The sequence below is a fragment of the Pongo abelii genome, chromosome 1 (assembly GCF_028885655.2).
Source record: "Pongo abelii isolate AG06213 chromosome 1, NHGRI_mPonAbe1-v2.0_pri, whole genome shotgun sequence".
NCBI lineage: Eukaryota > Metazoa > Chordata > Mammalia > Primates > Hominidae > Pongo > Pongo abelii.
Genome location: NC_071985.2, coordinates 224,860,806 through 224,878,084, shown reverse-complemented (window position 1 = coordinate 224,878,084; position 17,279 = coordinate 224,860,806). Strand labels below are relative to the sequence as shown.

At 53.5% G+C, this 17,279-nt stretch overlaps 1 protein-coding gene across 2 annotated transcripts in view; it reads left to right on the top strand.

Annotated features, from left to right (window-relative positions):
* The window catches only part of SPSB1 (splA/ryanodine receptor domain and SOCS box containing 1), a 78,029-nt gene extending 66,648 nt beyond the window's left edge, over positions 1–11,381 (top strand). For both annotated transcript variants that reach the window (XM_024235867.3, XM_024235873.3), the window contains exon 3: positions 9,292–11,381. In XM_024235867.3, the coding sequence (XP_024091635.1) occupies positions 9,292–9,419 (128 nt within the window). In that variant the 3' untranslated portion in view covers positions 9,420–11,381. The remainder of the gene's footprint in view (positions 1–9,291) is intronic.
* The last annotated feature ends 5,898 nt before the right edge of the window (positions 11,382–17,279 follow it).

The window sequence follows — 17,279 nt, the reverse complement described above, 5'->3', positions numbered from 1 at the left end:
CGCAAACGCTTACACATTTCTCTTTGGAAGCCTCCCCACCCCTCTTTCTCTTGGTCCTCTGCTGTGACTTTGACCGTGATGGCAGCGAGTTGACAGCCACACACGATGTCTGTGGTGCAGGCTCCCAGGGCTGCTTGGTCCTCGTCTGTGCAGCCTGGCGCCCCTAGGTCACAGGACTCCTGGAAGAGGTGGGTGGCCAGGTCTGCAGCCAGCAGGTAACCTCCCCGGGGAAGTCACCTTGGAACTGGATGAGGGAACCAGCAGAGTGAGTTCTGTGTCTGTCTCCCCAGGTGTCAGAAATGAGTGGCACCACGTCCACAGCCAAATTTGCCTCAAACTGGGATGGGTGCCGATTCGGAGCCCTGGGCACATCCTGCCCAGGACCTAGAATCTTGAGGAGCCCTGGCCCTCAGCCCTGCCTCCCTCCTCCCAGCCAAGGGGTGGTCACGGAGCCAGGGAGGTTAATGTCCATTCTTTGCAGACAGACAGATGAGGGGACTGCCAGGCCTGCTCTTGTTGCCTGGCCACTGAGACTGTGGGGCTCCATGAGGATTTGCAGCCCTGTGCCCTCCAGGAACATGCCCCCTGATGCTGTCATGAGCTCTGGGTTTGCACAGCTTCACGGTTATGTATCACAGCTCCAATACAGTACACAGACCCCTGGAGTGGCTGGGAGGGGACTGGAGCCTATTTGAACAGAGGGTTCCACCCACCCAGTTCTGGAGGTGCAGACACATGTCCTGTGAATAGGCAGTTTCCTGCTTAGTTAGCTCTGTATGAGATGGGAGGCTGGATGCTTTCATAATTTTCCTTGTTTGGAAAATCCTAAAGGTGTTGGGTGAGTGGGGGATATGAGAATGGGAATCAGTATTCGGGAACCGCATCTGTGAGCTGGAATCTAGATGGCCACTCAGAGCATCACAGCCGGGCACTATTAGTCAGTGACGAGGATGCTTTTTCCTCTCCACCAGCATCAGATGCCCGGCAAGTTCTGGTCAGACAGGAATGGGCCCTGGGCCATGTGGTCAGTTGACTTTAGAGGCTCCAGATTGGAAAATAGATGTGGTCGTTCTTGGGACACTGAGCAAAACCTTGGAGGGTGGGGCACTGTCACAGCTCCGCTGCAGTGTGGTGATAGGGTGAGGCGCGGGTGTTAGTGCCGCCAGCCTCAACCCGCTTAACCCGACACCTCCGGACGCTTATTGAGGCAGCATCTTGTGTCTTAGAAGTGTCGTTCTGTGGCTGGGCGCGGTGGCTCACACCTGTAGTCCCAGCACTTTGGGAGGCTGAGGCAGGTGGATCATGAGGTCAGTAGTTGGAGACCAGCCTGGCCAACATGGTGAAATCCCATTTCTATTAAAAATGCAAAAATTAGCCGGGTGTGGTGGCATGCACCTGTAATCCCAGCTACTCGGGAGGATGAGGCAGGAGAATTGCTTGAACCCAGGAGGTGGAGGTTGCAGTGAGCCGAGATTGCACCACTGTACTCTAGCCTGGGCAACAGAGCAAGACTCCGTCTCTGGGAAAAAAAAAAAAAAAAGTATCATTCTGGCTGCTCTATAGAAACGGATGGCAGGGGCAAGAGTGGCCTCTGAGAGTCCAGGCCAGGGACGAGCCAGGCTTGTCCTGGTGAGAGGTGATGGGCGCTTGGGCCAGGATGGAAGCCGGGGAGGTTGTGGGGGGGGCGGCCCGGTTCCAGGACTCTTTGGAATGGGCTCATCCATGGACTGGATGTGACGAGAAAGGGAAGCACCAAGGTGACTCGAGGTGTTTGGGTTGAGCAGGTGAAGGCGGGGGCTGCTGACCCGAGATGGGAAAGCCCGAAGGAGGAGCAGGTATTAAATTTGAGACGCTTCTTCGACACATCCAGGGGGCCCTGCAAGCCTAGTCTCGGAGAGCGGTCAGTGGGGGAGTTGTCTGCACGTAGGCGGCTTCAGAGCTGCCATCCTGGGCGAGGTCACCGGAAGCGGGGGCTCGAGAGCGAGGAGAAGAGGGCTGAGGCTGAGCCCTGCTTAGAGGCCAGGAGGGTGGGGGCTGAAGGGACCCAGTAGATTTTGGTGTCCTGGATGCCAAGTGAGGAAGGGGCTTTCAGAAGGGCAAAGTAGCAGCAGGTCAAGTACATGGACGGCTGAGAACTGTCCATCAGTTTTGGCAACAAGGAATTGACAGTTGACCTTGAGGAGAGTCATTTGGGTCAGGGGACATGGGAGGAGCCTGATGGAGTGGCTGGAGGAAGACGGACGTGTCCTGGGGCTGCTGAACACATTACCACAAGCAGGACAGCTGAAAACAGCAGAAGCGCTCAGGAGGCCAGGTGTCTGCCATCAGGATGGTAGCGGGCTCGACTGCCTCCGAGCTCTGAGGGGGAGCCCGCCCCAGGCCTCCCCTCGCCCCTGGGGGCTGCCGGGAATCCTTGGCATCCCTTGGTCTGTAGATGCCTCCCTGAGTCCCTACCTCTGTTTCCCCAGGGTGCTCCACCTGTGTATGTGTCTCTCTGTGCCTCTCCTCTTTTTAGAAGGACACCAGCCATTGGATTCAGGGCCCACCCCGATTCACTGTGCCCTCATCATAATGAAGTACATCTACAAGGCCCTGTTTCCAGATAAGCCTCCACTCTGAAGTTCTGGGCAAACATGAATTGGAGGACACTGGTCAACCCGCTCCAGATGTGGAGGCAGCCAGTATAGACTATCTCCACGAGGCCTTCCTCTCCCTGTGCTGCCACCTGTGGGGGGTGAAAGATGAGCCTGGAGCTCCCTCCCCTCGGGTCACCCCCACCAATGCTGGGGTGCCCATAGTGAGGTCAGAGGCCACCCAAGTCCCCCGTCCCAGGAGAGTTGGCTTTGCCTTCCATTACAGCTAAAGAAGGGGGGTGTCCTGGTGAGATCGAATCCCAGGGTCTGCCTGGGAGCAGAGCATGACAGGGGGAGGCTCTGGCCAGGCCTGGCTGGATCTGTCATCTTTTTTATTTATTTATTATTTTTTTTTTTTTAGAGATGGGGTCTCACTTTGTTGCCTAGGCTGGTCTCAAACTTCTGGGCTCCTAAGTGGTCCTCTGCCTCAGTCTTCAAAGTGCTAGGATTACAGGCGTGAGCCACCATGCCCAGCCGGATCTGTTTTCTTGGTGGCAGACCTGATCTGGGACTTGCTGTCTCTGTCTTGGAGGTGGAGGTAGTTCCACTCCCTGGGATATCTGGAGGGTCGTCAGTGTCCCCGCCACACCTGGGTTCGACTTCTGCAAGGGGCAGCTCTTTGTAGGGCAGCTCAAGCAGTTTCCCTGCATGTGTGCCTTCCCGGGGATCTCCCAGCCCACTGTGCCCTGTGGCCTCTTTCCTGCATGCCAGGCAGAACGCCCCCAGCAGAGTCCCGGCTTCTACACTGGGGCCGTGGCCGGGCAGAAGCAGGGGTACTTAGTTCTCGACGTTTCCCTTTGCAGCCTCCCCACTGTCCAGCCAGCTGGGGCCACAGGCCCCGTGCTCTGATTCCTCCTCAAGGCTTGAGGCACAAGGCCTTGTGCTGAGGATGCAGCCAGAGAGGCTGCTGTGTCACTCTCCCTCTTTCCTGGGGGGCAGAAGTGGAGATGGCCATTGCTGAGTGCGGAGACACAGGGCCTGGCCTGACCCCGGGCCTGCCCGCCACCCTCCCTGGAGATGTGGAAAGGCCTGTTTGCAAGCAGCAGGCTGACAGGCAGTCCAGGGAGAGCCCCTGACCTTGTGGGTCCTCTGGCTCTACCCGCACTGCTTTAAAGACATCTTCCACTGAGGAGGCGTCTTCCACGCAGCTCAGCATTTTTGAATTTTCTTTAATGGCCCCCAGATGGGTTTGGTGTGGTTTGTCGTGGTTGAAGGTTCAGGGAAAGTCAGCTCGTCTCTTCAAGATCAGCGCCTCCTCCCAGGGGCCTCCTTCCTGCACTCCACTCCAGCCGGTCTCTGCCGGGAGCTACTCATCAGGAGACTGGTACCCCCGCCACCAGGGCCACCCACCCTCCCTCCCTCCCTCCCTTCCTCCCTTCCTTCCTTCCTTCCTTCCATGTCGGAGAGGGGTTGTTCCAGACCCTATTCCCCACCCCCTCCAGAAGGTCTGGTCATATGAGGACTGCAGGCTCTCAGAGTTCGGGGGGATAGGGGACCAAGGGTGTCTGATCACCTAGGTGGATCTCAGGTGTCCTTTCCCAGTTGACAAGGACAGAGGCTCCACATTGTGTTTGGCTGTGATCTTTCATAAGAACTGCTTAGTGTAGAGGAAAACACACACACATCCTATGATGGCCACCCGACCTGTGACATTCTAGAATCCATGTCCTGGAGCATGGTCCCCACAAGCTGCTTGCAGGGCCAGCCACAGGAGTCATGACAGCTATCGGTGAGGACATGGCGGAAGCCGGGGCATTCTCTGATGTGGAACATTTTTCCTTGACCTCACTGTTCTGCAGCTCATTCATTCAGCCTGTGAACTGGGCACAGCACCACACTCTTGAGGCTTGAGTTGGGTTGAAATCTCTCAGGGAACGGCGAGACAGTCGTGGGTTGGGGCTCTGGGGCTGTGCATGTTCACGTGGGTCACCAGGTAGCCGTTTCTCACAGAAATGTGGAAGCTGGTGCACTGTCTCTTCCAGTTCCTCAGCCTTCTGCTCCCAGAAATAGCGCCTGATTGACTTCCTGATTTCTTTGCTGCTCATTCAGCATTGCACTCTCATTCACAGAAATTATTTAAATGAATGAGCACCTAAGCTTCCCGGGGATGGGCATAGCAGCCAGAGGCCCCAGGCCACAGGGCAGGTGCCCACCCCCTCGGTGGATTTCAGCAGGCACCTGGGTTTGTGGCTGGAGCTGGGTGCAAAGCTGGCAGCCTCCAGTCAAGAGTGTGGAGGTTGGGGAGAACTCCCTGGTCCTGGTAGTGACCAGCTGAAATGGGGGCTGGGCATTTTTTCACGGCATGAAGCCCATGTCTGTTTCTGTGGCCATGCATTCTTGGTCTCTGCCCAGCCTTTGGAAAGCAGTTAGACCGGGCCCTATGCGCCATCAGTTTCCTCTGCAAGATCAAGGAGGCGTGACCTGTTTATGTACTTGAGGCCCCAGAGAATAGACCCATTCACAGGATGCCTGGGTGACTCTGGTCCTATTTTCAGCTCATAACACATCACTGCAGCCATTCACTGCCACTTTCGTAGCCCATCTTGGTGGATCCCATGACCGGTCCCTAACTGGTTTATTCAGTGAGATCCAGAGATGGTCAGGCTGTGGCAAGTCCTCTACCCCACACAGCTGCGTTCACAGGGGATGGACTGTGGCAGCTGGAGGGCCTCAACCCTTTGGAGTCCATGGCTCTCAGAGCTTGGACCTGTAACTCTCACCTCCCCAAGCCCATTTCCCCATCTGTAGGTTAGGGTCACAGTCCCCATCAGGCACACGACTGGTGCCCCACAGGCCATGGCTAGGGCTGGGGCTGTGGTGTCAGCCACTCAAAATAAGGCGCTGGAGGGAGCTGGCGGCTCATGTGGGCCTCTGCAGTTTAGAAACTTTTTTTTTTTTTTTTTTTTTTGGAGATGGAGTCTCATTCTGTCACCCAGGCTGTAGTGCAATGGCGCGATCTCAGCTCACTGCAACCTCTGCCTCCCAGGTTCAAGCAATCCTCCTGCCTCAAACTCCCAAGTAGCTGGGACTACAGGCATGCATGACCACACCCGGCTAATTTTTGTATTTTTAATAGAGATGAGGTTTTGCCACGTTGGCCAGGCTGGTCTCAAACTCCTGACCTCAGGTGATCGCCCACCTCGGCCTCCCAAAGTGCTGGGATTACAGGCATAAGCCACCGCTTCCAGCCTTAGAAACATTTCTTCATGGGTTGATTTGAAACCCATTACACCAAGAAGGTAGTGACGGAACTCCCTCTCAGCCCTCACTGCTGCAGCCTGGCAGGGCTCTTGGGCCACATTCAGTGGCTCTTGGAGCTTTCTCAGGTGCTTTTCAGCCACCAGGGAGAGCCCCTCCACCTTCTGGCGGGGGCTGAGCCACATCCTCCCGGGAGGGAGCTCAGGGCAGCCCAGGCCCCTTGGCCCTGATGAAGGCCAGATGCCGGTGCGCTCCCAAGCAGAGAAGAGAACACACCTCCAAATTCCCCACTCCTCTGAGCAGAAGACCCACTCCCGACGGCCAGGCCAGGCCGCGGGCTGCGATAAGCACTTTGGCCTTCAGGATCTGGGCTGCGTGGGGCTTTGAGGAGAATCTGGTCTGGATTCCATGTCTTACAGATGGGGAAACAAGTCCAGGCAGACGGAGGGATCTGCTCCAGGTCAGGCTGCGGGGCAGGGTCTGGAGTCACCAGGCTGGGTGTTTTACCCGAGGGAAACCCAACCCTGTGAGCAGCCGGGTGGGTGGAACCCAGTCCCACCCCATCACGAGGGGTCTGTGGGATCCTTGACCTTAAAGAACCCGAGGTTATTTCATTCCTCCTTTCGTCTCCAAGCAGAGCTCCTCTTAATCATCCTAAGCTGGCCACGAAAGGCCCCCTTTCAAAATTCTCCATTAAAAATACTGAACATTTCAGTTCCTTGTCAGGAGCTGTGGCTGTGACTGTCCACGGGGGATGAAGAGCAGTGGCCCCTCTTCTTTTGTTTATTTATTTATTTTTTCAGTTTTGGGGTTTTTTTTGTTTTGTTTTGTTTTTTTGTCATTGTTGTTGTTGGTTTTTCTGAGACAGAGTCTTGCTCCGTCACCCCAGGCTGGAGTGCGGTGGTGCGATCTCAGGTCACTGCAACCTCTACCTCCCAGGTTCAAGCGATTCTCCTGCCTTAGCCTCCCGAGTAGCCGGGACTACAGGCCCATGCCACCATGCCTGGCTCATTTTTGTATACTAATTTTAGTAGAGACGAGGTTTCACCATGTTGGCCAGGCTGGTCTCGAACTCCTGCCCTCAGGTAATCCGCCCGCCTCGGCCTCCTGAAGTGCTGGGATTACAGGCGTGAGCCACCACACCTGGCCTTTTTTCATTTTTGAGACAAGGTCTCTGTTGCCCAGGCTGGAATACAGTGGCGTGATCACAGCTCACTGCAGCCTTGACCTCCTGGGCTCAACCGATCCCCTCCCCTCAGTCTCCCAAGTCCTGACTGATTTTTATTTTTTGTAGCGATGAGGTCTCCGTATGTTGCTCAGGCTGGTCTCAAACTCCTGGGCTCAAGCAGTCTTCTGTCCTTGGCCTCCCAAAGTGCTGGGATTACAGGTATGAGCCACTGTGCCTGACCTGGTCCCTCTTCTTTTAAAGCTTGGGGTTTAGTAAATGCATTATCAAGCCTAAGGTTCATTCTTTTATTTTGTAACAGCTTTACTGAGCTATAATTCACATACCTGACAATTCACCCATTAAAGTATCCAATTCAGCGGCCTCTCCTGTGGTGAGATCTCGGAAACAATTTTAGAACATTTTCATCACCCCAAAAAGAAACCCTGTACCCATAAGCAGCCTCTCTCCATTCTGCCATGCCTCACCCGTAGTGTCTGGTCTTCAGTAATTGATTTTCATATATTTGAGACACACTGGTGAATATTAAAGAACTTTAATCCACTTTTTACTGGTAGGATGGAGTTTTGCGGGTTCCTTTCGTTTTGGGGGCTGACTTTATTTTGCTCACAAAGGAGTCTCAAAGTCAAGGGGAGACCGTGGATGAAGCCTCAGATCCATTGATTTCAGGACTTTCCATCTGCAGAACAGCGTGGGTGGCCCCACGAAGGTCCAGGTGTGCTCACTCATACCTGGTTTCAGGAAAGAGAGCAGAGAGGGGTCTGCTCTGGCGAAGCGGGTGAGCAGGGCCGCGCAGCCTTCCAACGCTCAGAAGCCTTGGAAGGCATGAGTTTCAGACTCCTGAGATCTGAAGCTGGTGGCTCATCTGAGATGCAGCTGAATGAACACAGCCTCCTTTGTAGGAAGGCAAGGCTGGGCACTCTGGGAACACAGGACGGAGGTGCCCGGGAGGCTGCAGCTGGAAGCGCTCTGTAACCCGGGGGCCTGAGGCAGCTCTGCCCAAGTTCCCCTGGCTGTGAGAGAGCCTCATGTGCCTGGGGCAGTTGCGGGGAGAAGGATCAGGCAGCTCTGGGGGATCAGCTGAAGCTGGGCTGGCATTTCCAGTTTCCCAAGGCCTGAGCTTGGCCTGGGCCCTCAGCCTTACTGTCAGACAGAAGCACAGACACCTGGGGTTTCTCTGGCTCCATGTGGCACAGAAATGACACCTTCAAGCCATGGGGCCAGCCAGGCCTGTCACGTATGTTTCAGGACAGGGTTTGCCATGTCTTCCTTTTGCAGCATGGTTAGTGGCTAAAGGCATGGACACTGGGCACTGGGCCCAGGCTGCCTGGATTCAGATCCCATCCCTGAACCTTGGCACACTTGGTGTCCCCTCTGTGCCTGTGTGCCTGTGTGTCCTCGGTTCTTTTTTTTTTTTTTGGACAGAGTCTTGCTGTATCGCCCAGGCTAGAGTGCAGTGGTGTGATCTCAGCCCACTGCAACCTCCATCTCCCAGGTTCAAGCGATTATCCTGCCTCAGACCCCTGAGTAGCTGGGATTACAGGCACATGCCACCACGCCTAACTAATTTTTGTATTTTTAGTAGAGACGGGGCTTCACCATGTTGGCCAGGCTGGTCTTGAACTCCTGGCCTCAAGTGATCCACTCACCTCAGCCTCCCAAAGTGCTGGGATTACCGGTGTGAGCCACCATGCCCAGCTAGTCTTCAGCTTTAAAACAGAGGTGAGAACGGTATCTGAGAGCAGCTGGTAACAGAAAATGATTCCCTTCCTGAAGCCAGTGCTGGGGGTGCGTGCCGGGAAGAGCTGGCTCCCATGTGCTCCGACGAACAGGCCCCAATGGCAGCTGCTTGCCTGGACAGGCAGAGTCACCAGTGGGGAAGAGCAGGGATGGCCTGGGTTGGAATCCTGGCTCCATCTCCTGCCAGCAGGGCGACCCCTGGCAAGTCATTTAGACTCTGTCCCTCAGTTTCCTCCTCTGTAAAATGGGGATGAAGGTAATGGTGTCTCTGTGACTAGTAAGTCATTCATAAGAAACCACTGTGAGGATTAAATGAGTGTTAGCAGAGGGCTCGCCCAGGTGCCCAGCCCAGGGTGGGCTCCTGGTGGTAGCTATTCACATGCTAAATTTAAAATGAAAAAGCATTGCATTTTTAATTGTTTCTTTACTGATTTGAATGAGTACTAATCAGTGATAATATTGCTGCCGTGGTTAGCGCTGTTTGCTGAACACCCACCCAAGCTGCGCTGACCTGCAGTTTCTCTGTCTCCCCAGCCGAGCCGCTGCCGCTCATGGATTTGTGCCGTCGCTCGGTGCGCCTGGCCCTGGGGAAGGAGCGCCTGGGGGAGATCCACACGCTGCCGCTGCCGGCTTCCCTCAAGGCCTACCTCCTCTACCAGTGATGTTCGCCATCGGACCGCTAGCGCGACAGCCACCTGGTGCCAACTCACTGAGCCGCCCGCCGCTGGGGCCGCCGCACCCTGCGCCTTGGACCGGCATCCATAGCCATGGACAGAGGTCCCTGGTATTCCCTCATCCTCCGTGGCTGCCTCCATGGGACAAGGACCAATTCCAACACAGGCTCCTCTTTCCCACTTCCCGACATCAGCAGAAGGCAGCATCCCTGCATGCCATCCATATACAACCCCTCTTTGAAAAAAGACACAGAGAATAAACTCCTACGAAAGCCCTACGTTGAGCTCCAATCTGCTCTCGGGGTGGGGCGGGTACTCCCCACATCTCCGGGAGAAGGCTGCAGCCACCTGGGGGTCCCAGGGTGGTGGGGTGGCAGGTGGTACCACAGCTCTGAGAGCAGATACCAGGGGTACTAAGAGGTGCTTAGACAAGGGCTGGTGCCCGGCCAAGGGTGCCCAGCCCAGTGGGGCCATGCCACGGCAGATAAAGCTCAGGACGTCAAAAACTCACCATGGACACCAAGGCAGAAACCAAGAACTGTCCGCAGGCAAATAAGCACCCAGCATCCATCCCGGCTGCCGGTGCCCCGTACCCTGTATTTATTCTTTTAACAATAACGAAAGCCATTTATTTATTCCATCTAGAAAGGAAACCTTGTTTCAGTCCCCTCTCTCTGGCTGTTCTGTTACTTTCCTCCCACCTGTGCCCTCCCTGGGATGCGTATGCCTCGCCCGCCCTCCCTGGGCACATGTGCACACGTGCCCAGGCACAAGTATGTCTTTGGGTCCCTTGCCCTGCAGTTTCCAGGGGGCTCTGCTCCAAGTTCCCTAGCTGGCCCCTCAGGGAGAAATAGCCTCACGTGCAATCTGGGTGTCTTCGGGGGCCCGTCTGGAAGGGCTGCGGCAATTCCCCTGTGTCTCCAGGTAGCCGGTTAACTCTTGGGCTCAGGCGTCCTTACACATGGTTGCATTTCTTTAGTCTTCTGTGGGTCTTTTGGTGTGGGTTTGATTTTGCTTTTGCTTTTCTACCTGAGATTTCCCAAGTGCATCCTCAGAAGCTCTGGGTGTGCCAGAGGACCCCCAGAACTAAGAAGGGAGGGCGAGTGGGTCTCCATTCCCTGAGAAGCCAGGGGCAGGGCGGGATGGGGAAGAACAGGAGCAGAGTCGAGCCTCACAGAAGCCAGCGCGGGTCTCTGCTCAGCACCCCAGCCGGGGCTCCGGACCCAGGGTAAGAGCCCCGGTTCATCCCAACCCCTCAGAGCCTCAAGAGGGATAGCTCGGCTGCCGGAAGAGAGGGGTGCCCTATCCCTGGCAACCCCTCCGCGTAGCATACCCCAGCACCTGCCATCGCCTTTGCCATTTCTTTGAGCTTGAAGTTAACTCTCTTAGAGTCTAACTTTGGTTCATTTCTGCACAGGTACAATAGATGACTTTATTTGTTTAAAATGTTTAATATATATACATACATATATATATTTGTAAGAATTATGTTTTAAACAGCTGCTGTAGAGTACCTTTTTTTAAGTAAATCTTCCAGTGGAGTATATTTTTTAAAGCACAAAATTGGTGCCAAGACTGGGTGAGAAATCTACATTACCCCCTTATTATTTTGAGGGTTTTTTTTTTTTTTTTTCGGGGCAGGGGACCTTACCTGTAAGACTTTTAAAGATTTTCCTCCCTCCTGTTTCAGGTGGGTCGCATTCTGATGAATGTTTCCCTTGTACAGATCCCAGCTTATGGCCTTGACCCAGCCGTCCTCACGGATGCCGGGTGACCCTCTAGCTCTCTCTGCATCTCCCACCCCCCGACGCCCTGGGACCCTCAACCCCACCCTTCTTTCCTACCAGCCCAGAGCCTTGTGGCTTGTACAGTTTTGAAACTCCCGTTCTGTTTTATGATGGTTGATAATAGTCAGTAACCTAATAAAGGAACGTTTGTTAAAATATCAAACCATTTTTGAGTTCCTCGTTTGTGCCTCAGGGGAGGGGAAAGAGACATAGCTGACCCCTCCTGGGTCCAGCCAGCTCCACGGCCCACAGTTTTCAGCAGATGATGGGCTGACTCCCTACCACCCCTTGGCAGAGGGTGGGATGCCAGGCGAAGCCCCAGACAGAGAAGGAGAAGGAGAGTCCTGGAGGGAGGACCCCAGAACAGCCTCATCCCCATTTCAGAAGTTCCTCAGCCTGGCAGCCCAAGCTGCGGAAACTTGCCGAGTCTAATAGACATTGATTCTGCGCTTTCATGAGTGCATCAGGTTGGTTTGTGGGGTTGTAGAACTTGAGTTGACCGTGGGCTTTTTAGGAGCAGAGTGTGAGCCATTGTGGGCATCCTCAGAGTCCAGGCTCTAGGGGAAGGAGCAGGTCCTTCATTCGTCTTTGTGTCCCTTGGGGCTGAGTGCACAGTGATGTTTGCTGAACTATTGCAGAGTGAACTTGTTCTGCTAGCCACGTGGGCAGAGCCCCCGACAGAAAGGACAGGAAACTCTGGCTTATTTAGGGGATCAATGGGTGATAAAATGACAGTCAAGAAATTTACTAAGATGTGATCACATGTCACGGCTAGTTTCCAAAGAATTAGCAAGAGCACATTCAGCTTGCGGTGGGGACGCTTCATTCTGAAGGCGTGTTGGGACCTGATAGTGCCGTGAAAAGTGCCTGGCCTGAGGGCCCAAGATCCCTGGGCCCAAAGACCCATGTTCCTTTCTCTAAGAGCCTCCTGACCAGCTGTCCTCAGACCACACACAGCAGCAGCATCTGGGAGGGGGTTGTGAAAACGCAGATTCCAGGGTCCCACCTGAGATGTACCAAGTCAACACTTCTAGGGCCAGGCCCAGGAACATGCATTCCCTCAACTCCCTAGGTGACCTTGCCTAAGAGAGTTTGGACACCACTATTTGTGACAGTGTCAGCTGTTTTGCAAAGTTGCTGGATAGAGGGAAATTATTCCATGGTGTCGGTGGATTGGCCCAATGAGGAGCGCATGCGCTCCTGAGTCAGACCTGGATTCAAATACTGGCTTTGTGGCCTTGGACGAGCCTCCGGAAAACAGCAGTCACTGTAGTGTAGTACCTGTCTCACAGGAGGATAGCAAGGGTAAGATGAGGCTTTCCGAACAGGACCTGGAGTCTTAGCGAGTGTGCAAACAAATGCTTTAAAAGCTCCTGCATTTCTGGAAAATGGCCGTTTCTGGGTTGCAACTTTGTCTTTTAAGAATGGACCAGATACCCGGGCTTGGTGGCTCACGCCTGTAATCCCAGCTCTTTGGGAGGCCAAGGCGGGCGGATCACAAGGTCAAGAGATCGAGACCATCCTGGCCAACATGGTGAAACCCCGTCTCTACTAAAAATACAAAAATTAGCTGGGCGTGGTGGCGCGTGCCTGTAGTCCCAGCTACTCAGGAGGCTAAGGCCGGAGAATGGCATGAACCCGAGAGGCAGAGGCTGCAGTGAGCCAAGATCGCACCACTACACTCCAGCCTGGGCTACAGAGCAAGACTCTGTCCCCTCCAAAAAAAAAGAATGGACCAGACATTCCTAAACCAACTTCCTGATAATGATCTTCCTTCCCAGGTAAAGTCTCCAAAGGTCAAGGTGGGTATTGGGAAGAGGGTCCCCTAGATGCCTTTCCCAGATGCGGCTGGATGAAAGGGGTGGTCTAAAATGATTTTCAGGTTGGAGTTCATGTCTGGGTTGCAGTTGGAACTCTGCTTCCTTTGAAGGGGGCAGCAGGGGAGGAGTGGGGTTGGGGTCAGGCGCTGGGGGTGGGGGGAGGCACAGGGAAAAATCAGGGCCCTTGTGCTGCCAGGAGACTTCTTGGGGAGCAGGGTTTTGTGCCGAAGGGAGTGGGATTAATAAAACCATCTGTGCAGACTTGGCCCGTGTGGTTGTAATTAATCCCCTGCCTTCAAGCAGGTAGCAGACTCTCAGGGCTTGGCCATAGATGGGAAGAGTCCTCCCGTCCCCACCCTTCAGCACGCAGCTTCCCTCCCGCCTTCTCCGCTCCTCGACGAGATGAGGAATGTGGAATTTACTGAACCATAAACTATGCCGGGGGAGCTGGGGAGGGGGCCGAAGACAGAGCAATTAGTTCATGCTCCAGTCCAGACACCCAAACATGGTTGGATTCCAGCTGCAAGGAATATTTGAAATAAATGAGCTGCCCAGGGCCAGGAGTTTGCTGTGTTTTCTGTACGGGGCCATGGCAACCAGGGAGGAAATCGTGAGCTAGGGACTGGGCTCTAGAGTCAACAAATGATGTCCTGGCCCAGCAAATGCAGAGGAAGCCGCTCATGGCTCTCGTCGGGTTTCTCAAGACTCAGCTGCTGGCAGGCAGGACTCAGGCCGAGCATCTCCCTGGTGCACTCAGACCGTGGTGTTCTCTCCTGGGTTCTGATTTTTTTTTTTTTTTTTTTTTTTTTTTTTTTGGTAAGAAAAGAGAAAACTAACTCTTCTCTGGAACCTTTCTTCCTGGGCCAGAGAACAGCTGCTGCTGTTGCTGCCGGGCTGATAATGATTTTCCTGGGTAGAGGAATATTCTCTGTGGAAAAGCTCAGGCTGAGGGCAGCTAGCTAGAGAGAGGTGGCACTGACCTTGTGCAGGGTTTGTCTTCCCGCCCCACCCCAATTGCAGCCTCTACTGGGTCTGCTTTATAGGCAGGAAAGGCAAAGGTCTCCTCCAGCTCCCTTCCTTAGTGGCATTTGGGGGTGAACCTTACAGCTGTCCCCAAAGATGTGTCTTACAAATGCATGTGAGTACCAGGACCTAATTGGGGATTTCACCTTGAAGTTCACAGATGCTCCCTGCATCTGAATCACCCGGAGGAACCTAGCGGGGGAAAGCAAAATCCTGGTAAGCTTGACATGCAATAGGATAGGCCTGAGAAGAGGCATCTTTGAACACCCATAGATGACTCAGATAACATTGTCCTGAAGGTTGCTGGGGTCCCAGCGTTACATGCAGAGTTGCATCCATGCAGAGTTGCATGCAGTTACATGCAGAGCTGCACCTATGCAGACCTCTCTGCTGTATTCCCATGGTCCTTCAGAGTCCTGCCAGGGGCTGAGACCCACAAAAGCTTGGAGACCACGGGTATAGAAGATTCTGTTCGTATGGCCCTCCCAGCTCTCTCTGCTCTGTGTCTCAGAGCACAGGCACTCCCAGAGCTGCCGATCAATGCATCAATGCCAGGCACAAAAACTTCTCACCCAGGCACAAAAGTGCTCGTCTTAGGAATGAACAAAGTCGGTCCAAGGGAGAAATACTGGAGTCCAGGCAGGGAAACCTTGAGCGCTATCCTTTAGCCTCAGTTTCCCCAGGAAATTAGACCCTGGAAAGCTGAACCAGGAGCTTGGAGACAACATTCAGGTCTACAAGCCATGGCCCACGCAAGACCCTTCCAGCAGGGCTATCCCCACGGGAGCTGCTCATGGGTATTTCCCACAACCTCAGCATAACATGTATGGACAAGGGCCTCATCAACCCAGGACTGTGCCTCTCAGAGCATGTCTTCCTCTCTCTTTACAGCCTAAGAAGCAAACATTTTAATCCCCCTCCCACCTACATCCCTAGCCCTACCTTTCGAAACATGTTCAGCTTTGCCAGTGATTTCTGTTAAGCAAAGTGGGGCCGCCAGGGTTTCTGATGTCCACAGGTGGAATCAACTCCAGTGGAAAAGGAACCTCAGCTTCCAGGCTGGCCATGTGTGGAGGCTGAGTGACCGGGGAGAAGGGGCCTGGCTTCAGGACTGACGCCCGGCTTCCCACTTCCTGTCCAGGATGGTAGCTTTAAAGCCTGGAGCCTTGGCGTCTCCATCTGTGAAATGGGAACAGCACTTGCCTCCCAGCGGGGCCACTGAGACCCACATGCTTAGGGCTGGGCACATCAGGGCCTGAGCCCATGGTATTCCTATCTCACCCTTTTATTTGTAATTAAGGTGAAATTCACATAACATCAAATTCACTGTTCTAAAGTATGCACATCAATGTGGCGTGTAGTACATTCGCAATGTTGTACAACTGTCACCTCTGTCTAGTTCAAAACATTATCATCACCCCCAATGGGGACCTCACACCCCTTAAGCAGCCACTCCCCATTCCCCTCCCCCTGGCAACCACTAATCTACTTTCTGTCTCAATTTGCCTATTCTGGACATTTCTTATCAATGGTATCAAACAACAGGTGACCCTCTGTGTCTGGCGTCTTTCATTTCCAATTGGCTTTTTAAGGAGCTGCTCCCTGGCCCCTCCCCCATGACTTCCCTGTGTCTTCGTTTCCTTATTTCGTCAAATGGGAGAACATTTCCTCTTCTTAGTGTTGTTGTGAGAATTAAGTGAGCCATGTATGTAAAGTGCTTAGAAGCTGGTCGCTGGTCATAGGAAGCAATCAATAAAAATAGCTAGTATAATTACTCCTCCACCCCCCAGGGCACCCAGAGACCCTTGTTTATGCTTCTAAATTCACTGAAGTCACCTAGTCCATGAATGACCCTTTCCTAGAGGGCACCTTGCAGGGAAATTGCCTGAGCCCAGGGGCCTCAGTTTATCAGACCCGGTTTTCTAAAAATCAGTGTGGTCACCAGGGCTAACAGAGAGTTGGGTGGTTAAGAGCTGTGTGGCCTCGTGCAGCTCCTCTGATCCCTAGTTTCAAAATTATATTAGTTTCGTGGGGCTGCTATAACCAAGTACCACACACTGGGTGACTTAAAACAATGCACGTTTATTCTGTCCCAGCTGTGGAGGCTGGAAGTCCAAAATCAAGGCGTTGGCAAGGCTGCACTCCCTCCAGAAGTTCTAGAAAAAGATCCGGCCTATGGCTGGGATTACAGGTGGCTCACACCTGTATTCCCAGCACTTTGGGAGGCCGAGTTGGGTGGATCACTTGAGGCCGGGAGCTCGAGACCAACCTGGCCAACATGGTGAAACTTCGTCTCTATTAAAAATACAAAAACTTAGCTAAAAATACAAAAAATTAGCCAGGTGTGGTGGTGGCGTGCGCCTGTAATCCCAGCCATTCGGTAAGCTGAGGCACAAGAATCACTTGAACCTGGGAGGCAGAGGTCTCAGTGAACCGAGACTGCACCACTGCACTCCAGCCCGGGCAACAGAGTGAGACTCTGTCTCAAAATAATCATAATAATAACAATAAATGTGATTAAAAAAGAAAAAAGAAGATCCATCCTGGCCTCTTCCAGCTTCCGGCAGCTTCAGACTGCGTGGCTTGTGGCTTGTGGCTGCATGGCTCCAATCTCTGCCTCTATCTTCTCATGGGCTCCTCCCCTCTGTGCCTCTGTCTGTCTGGTAAGAACACGTGTCATTGGATTTTGGGCCCACCCAGATAATCCGGGATGATCTCATCTCAAGATTCTTAAATCAGTGACATCTGCTAAAACCCTTTCCCCAAATAAGGTCACATTGACAGTTTTCAGGATTAGGACAAGACATACCTGTGGAGTCCTAATTAGGGAAAAGGAGTCAGGCTGGCGGGACCAAGGGGAAGCAAGATGAGAAAGCAGATAAGCTGTAAATCTGCCTTTCTTCGTGGTCTGGGACACAGCGCCCTCCTGCACAAGTATCTCTCCATCTTCCCGTGCCCAACTATCACCAGACCCTCAGCTGATAGGAAAATACAGGTTAGCTCACTGCAACCTTGGCATTTAAGTACTTCACAAAGCCCTCTTCAGCACATGGCATAAGCACCATCCTGTAAAATCCCAGCAAGCCTTTGTCTCATTGCAATCAGCTCCTCTCTTGCTGATCTGCACCCTTGCAACGTATTTCCATATTTTCTCTAATAAATTTGCCTTTCTTTACCTACAATTGTCTTGGTAAATTCGTCTTACCCCCACGCCACTG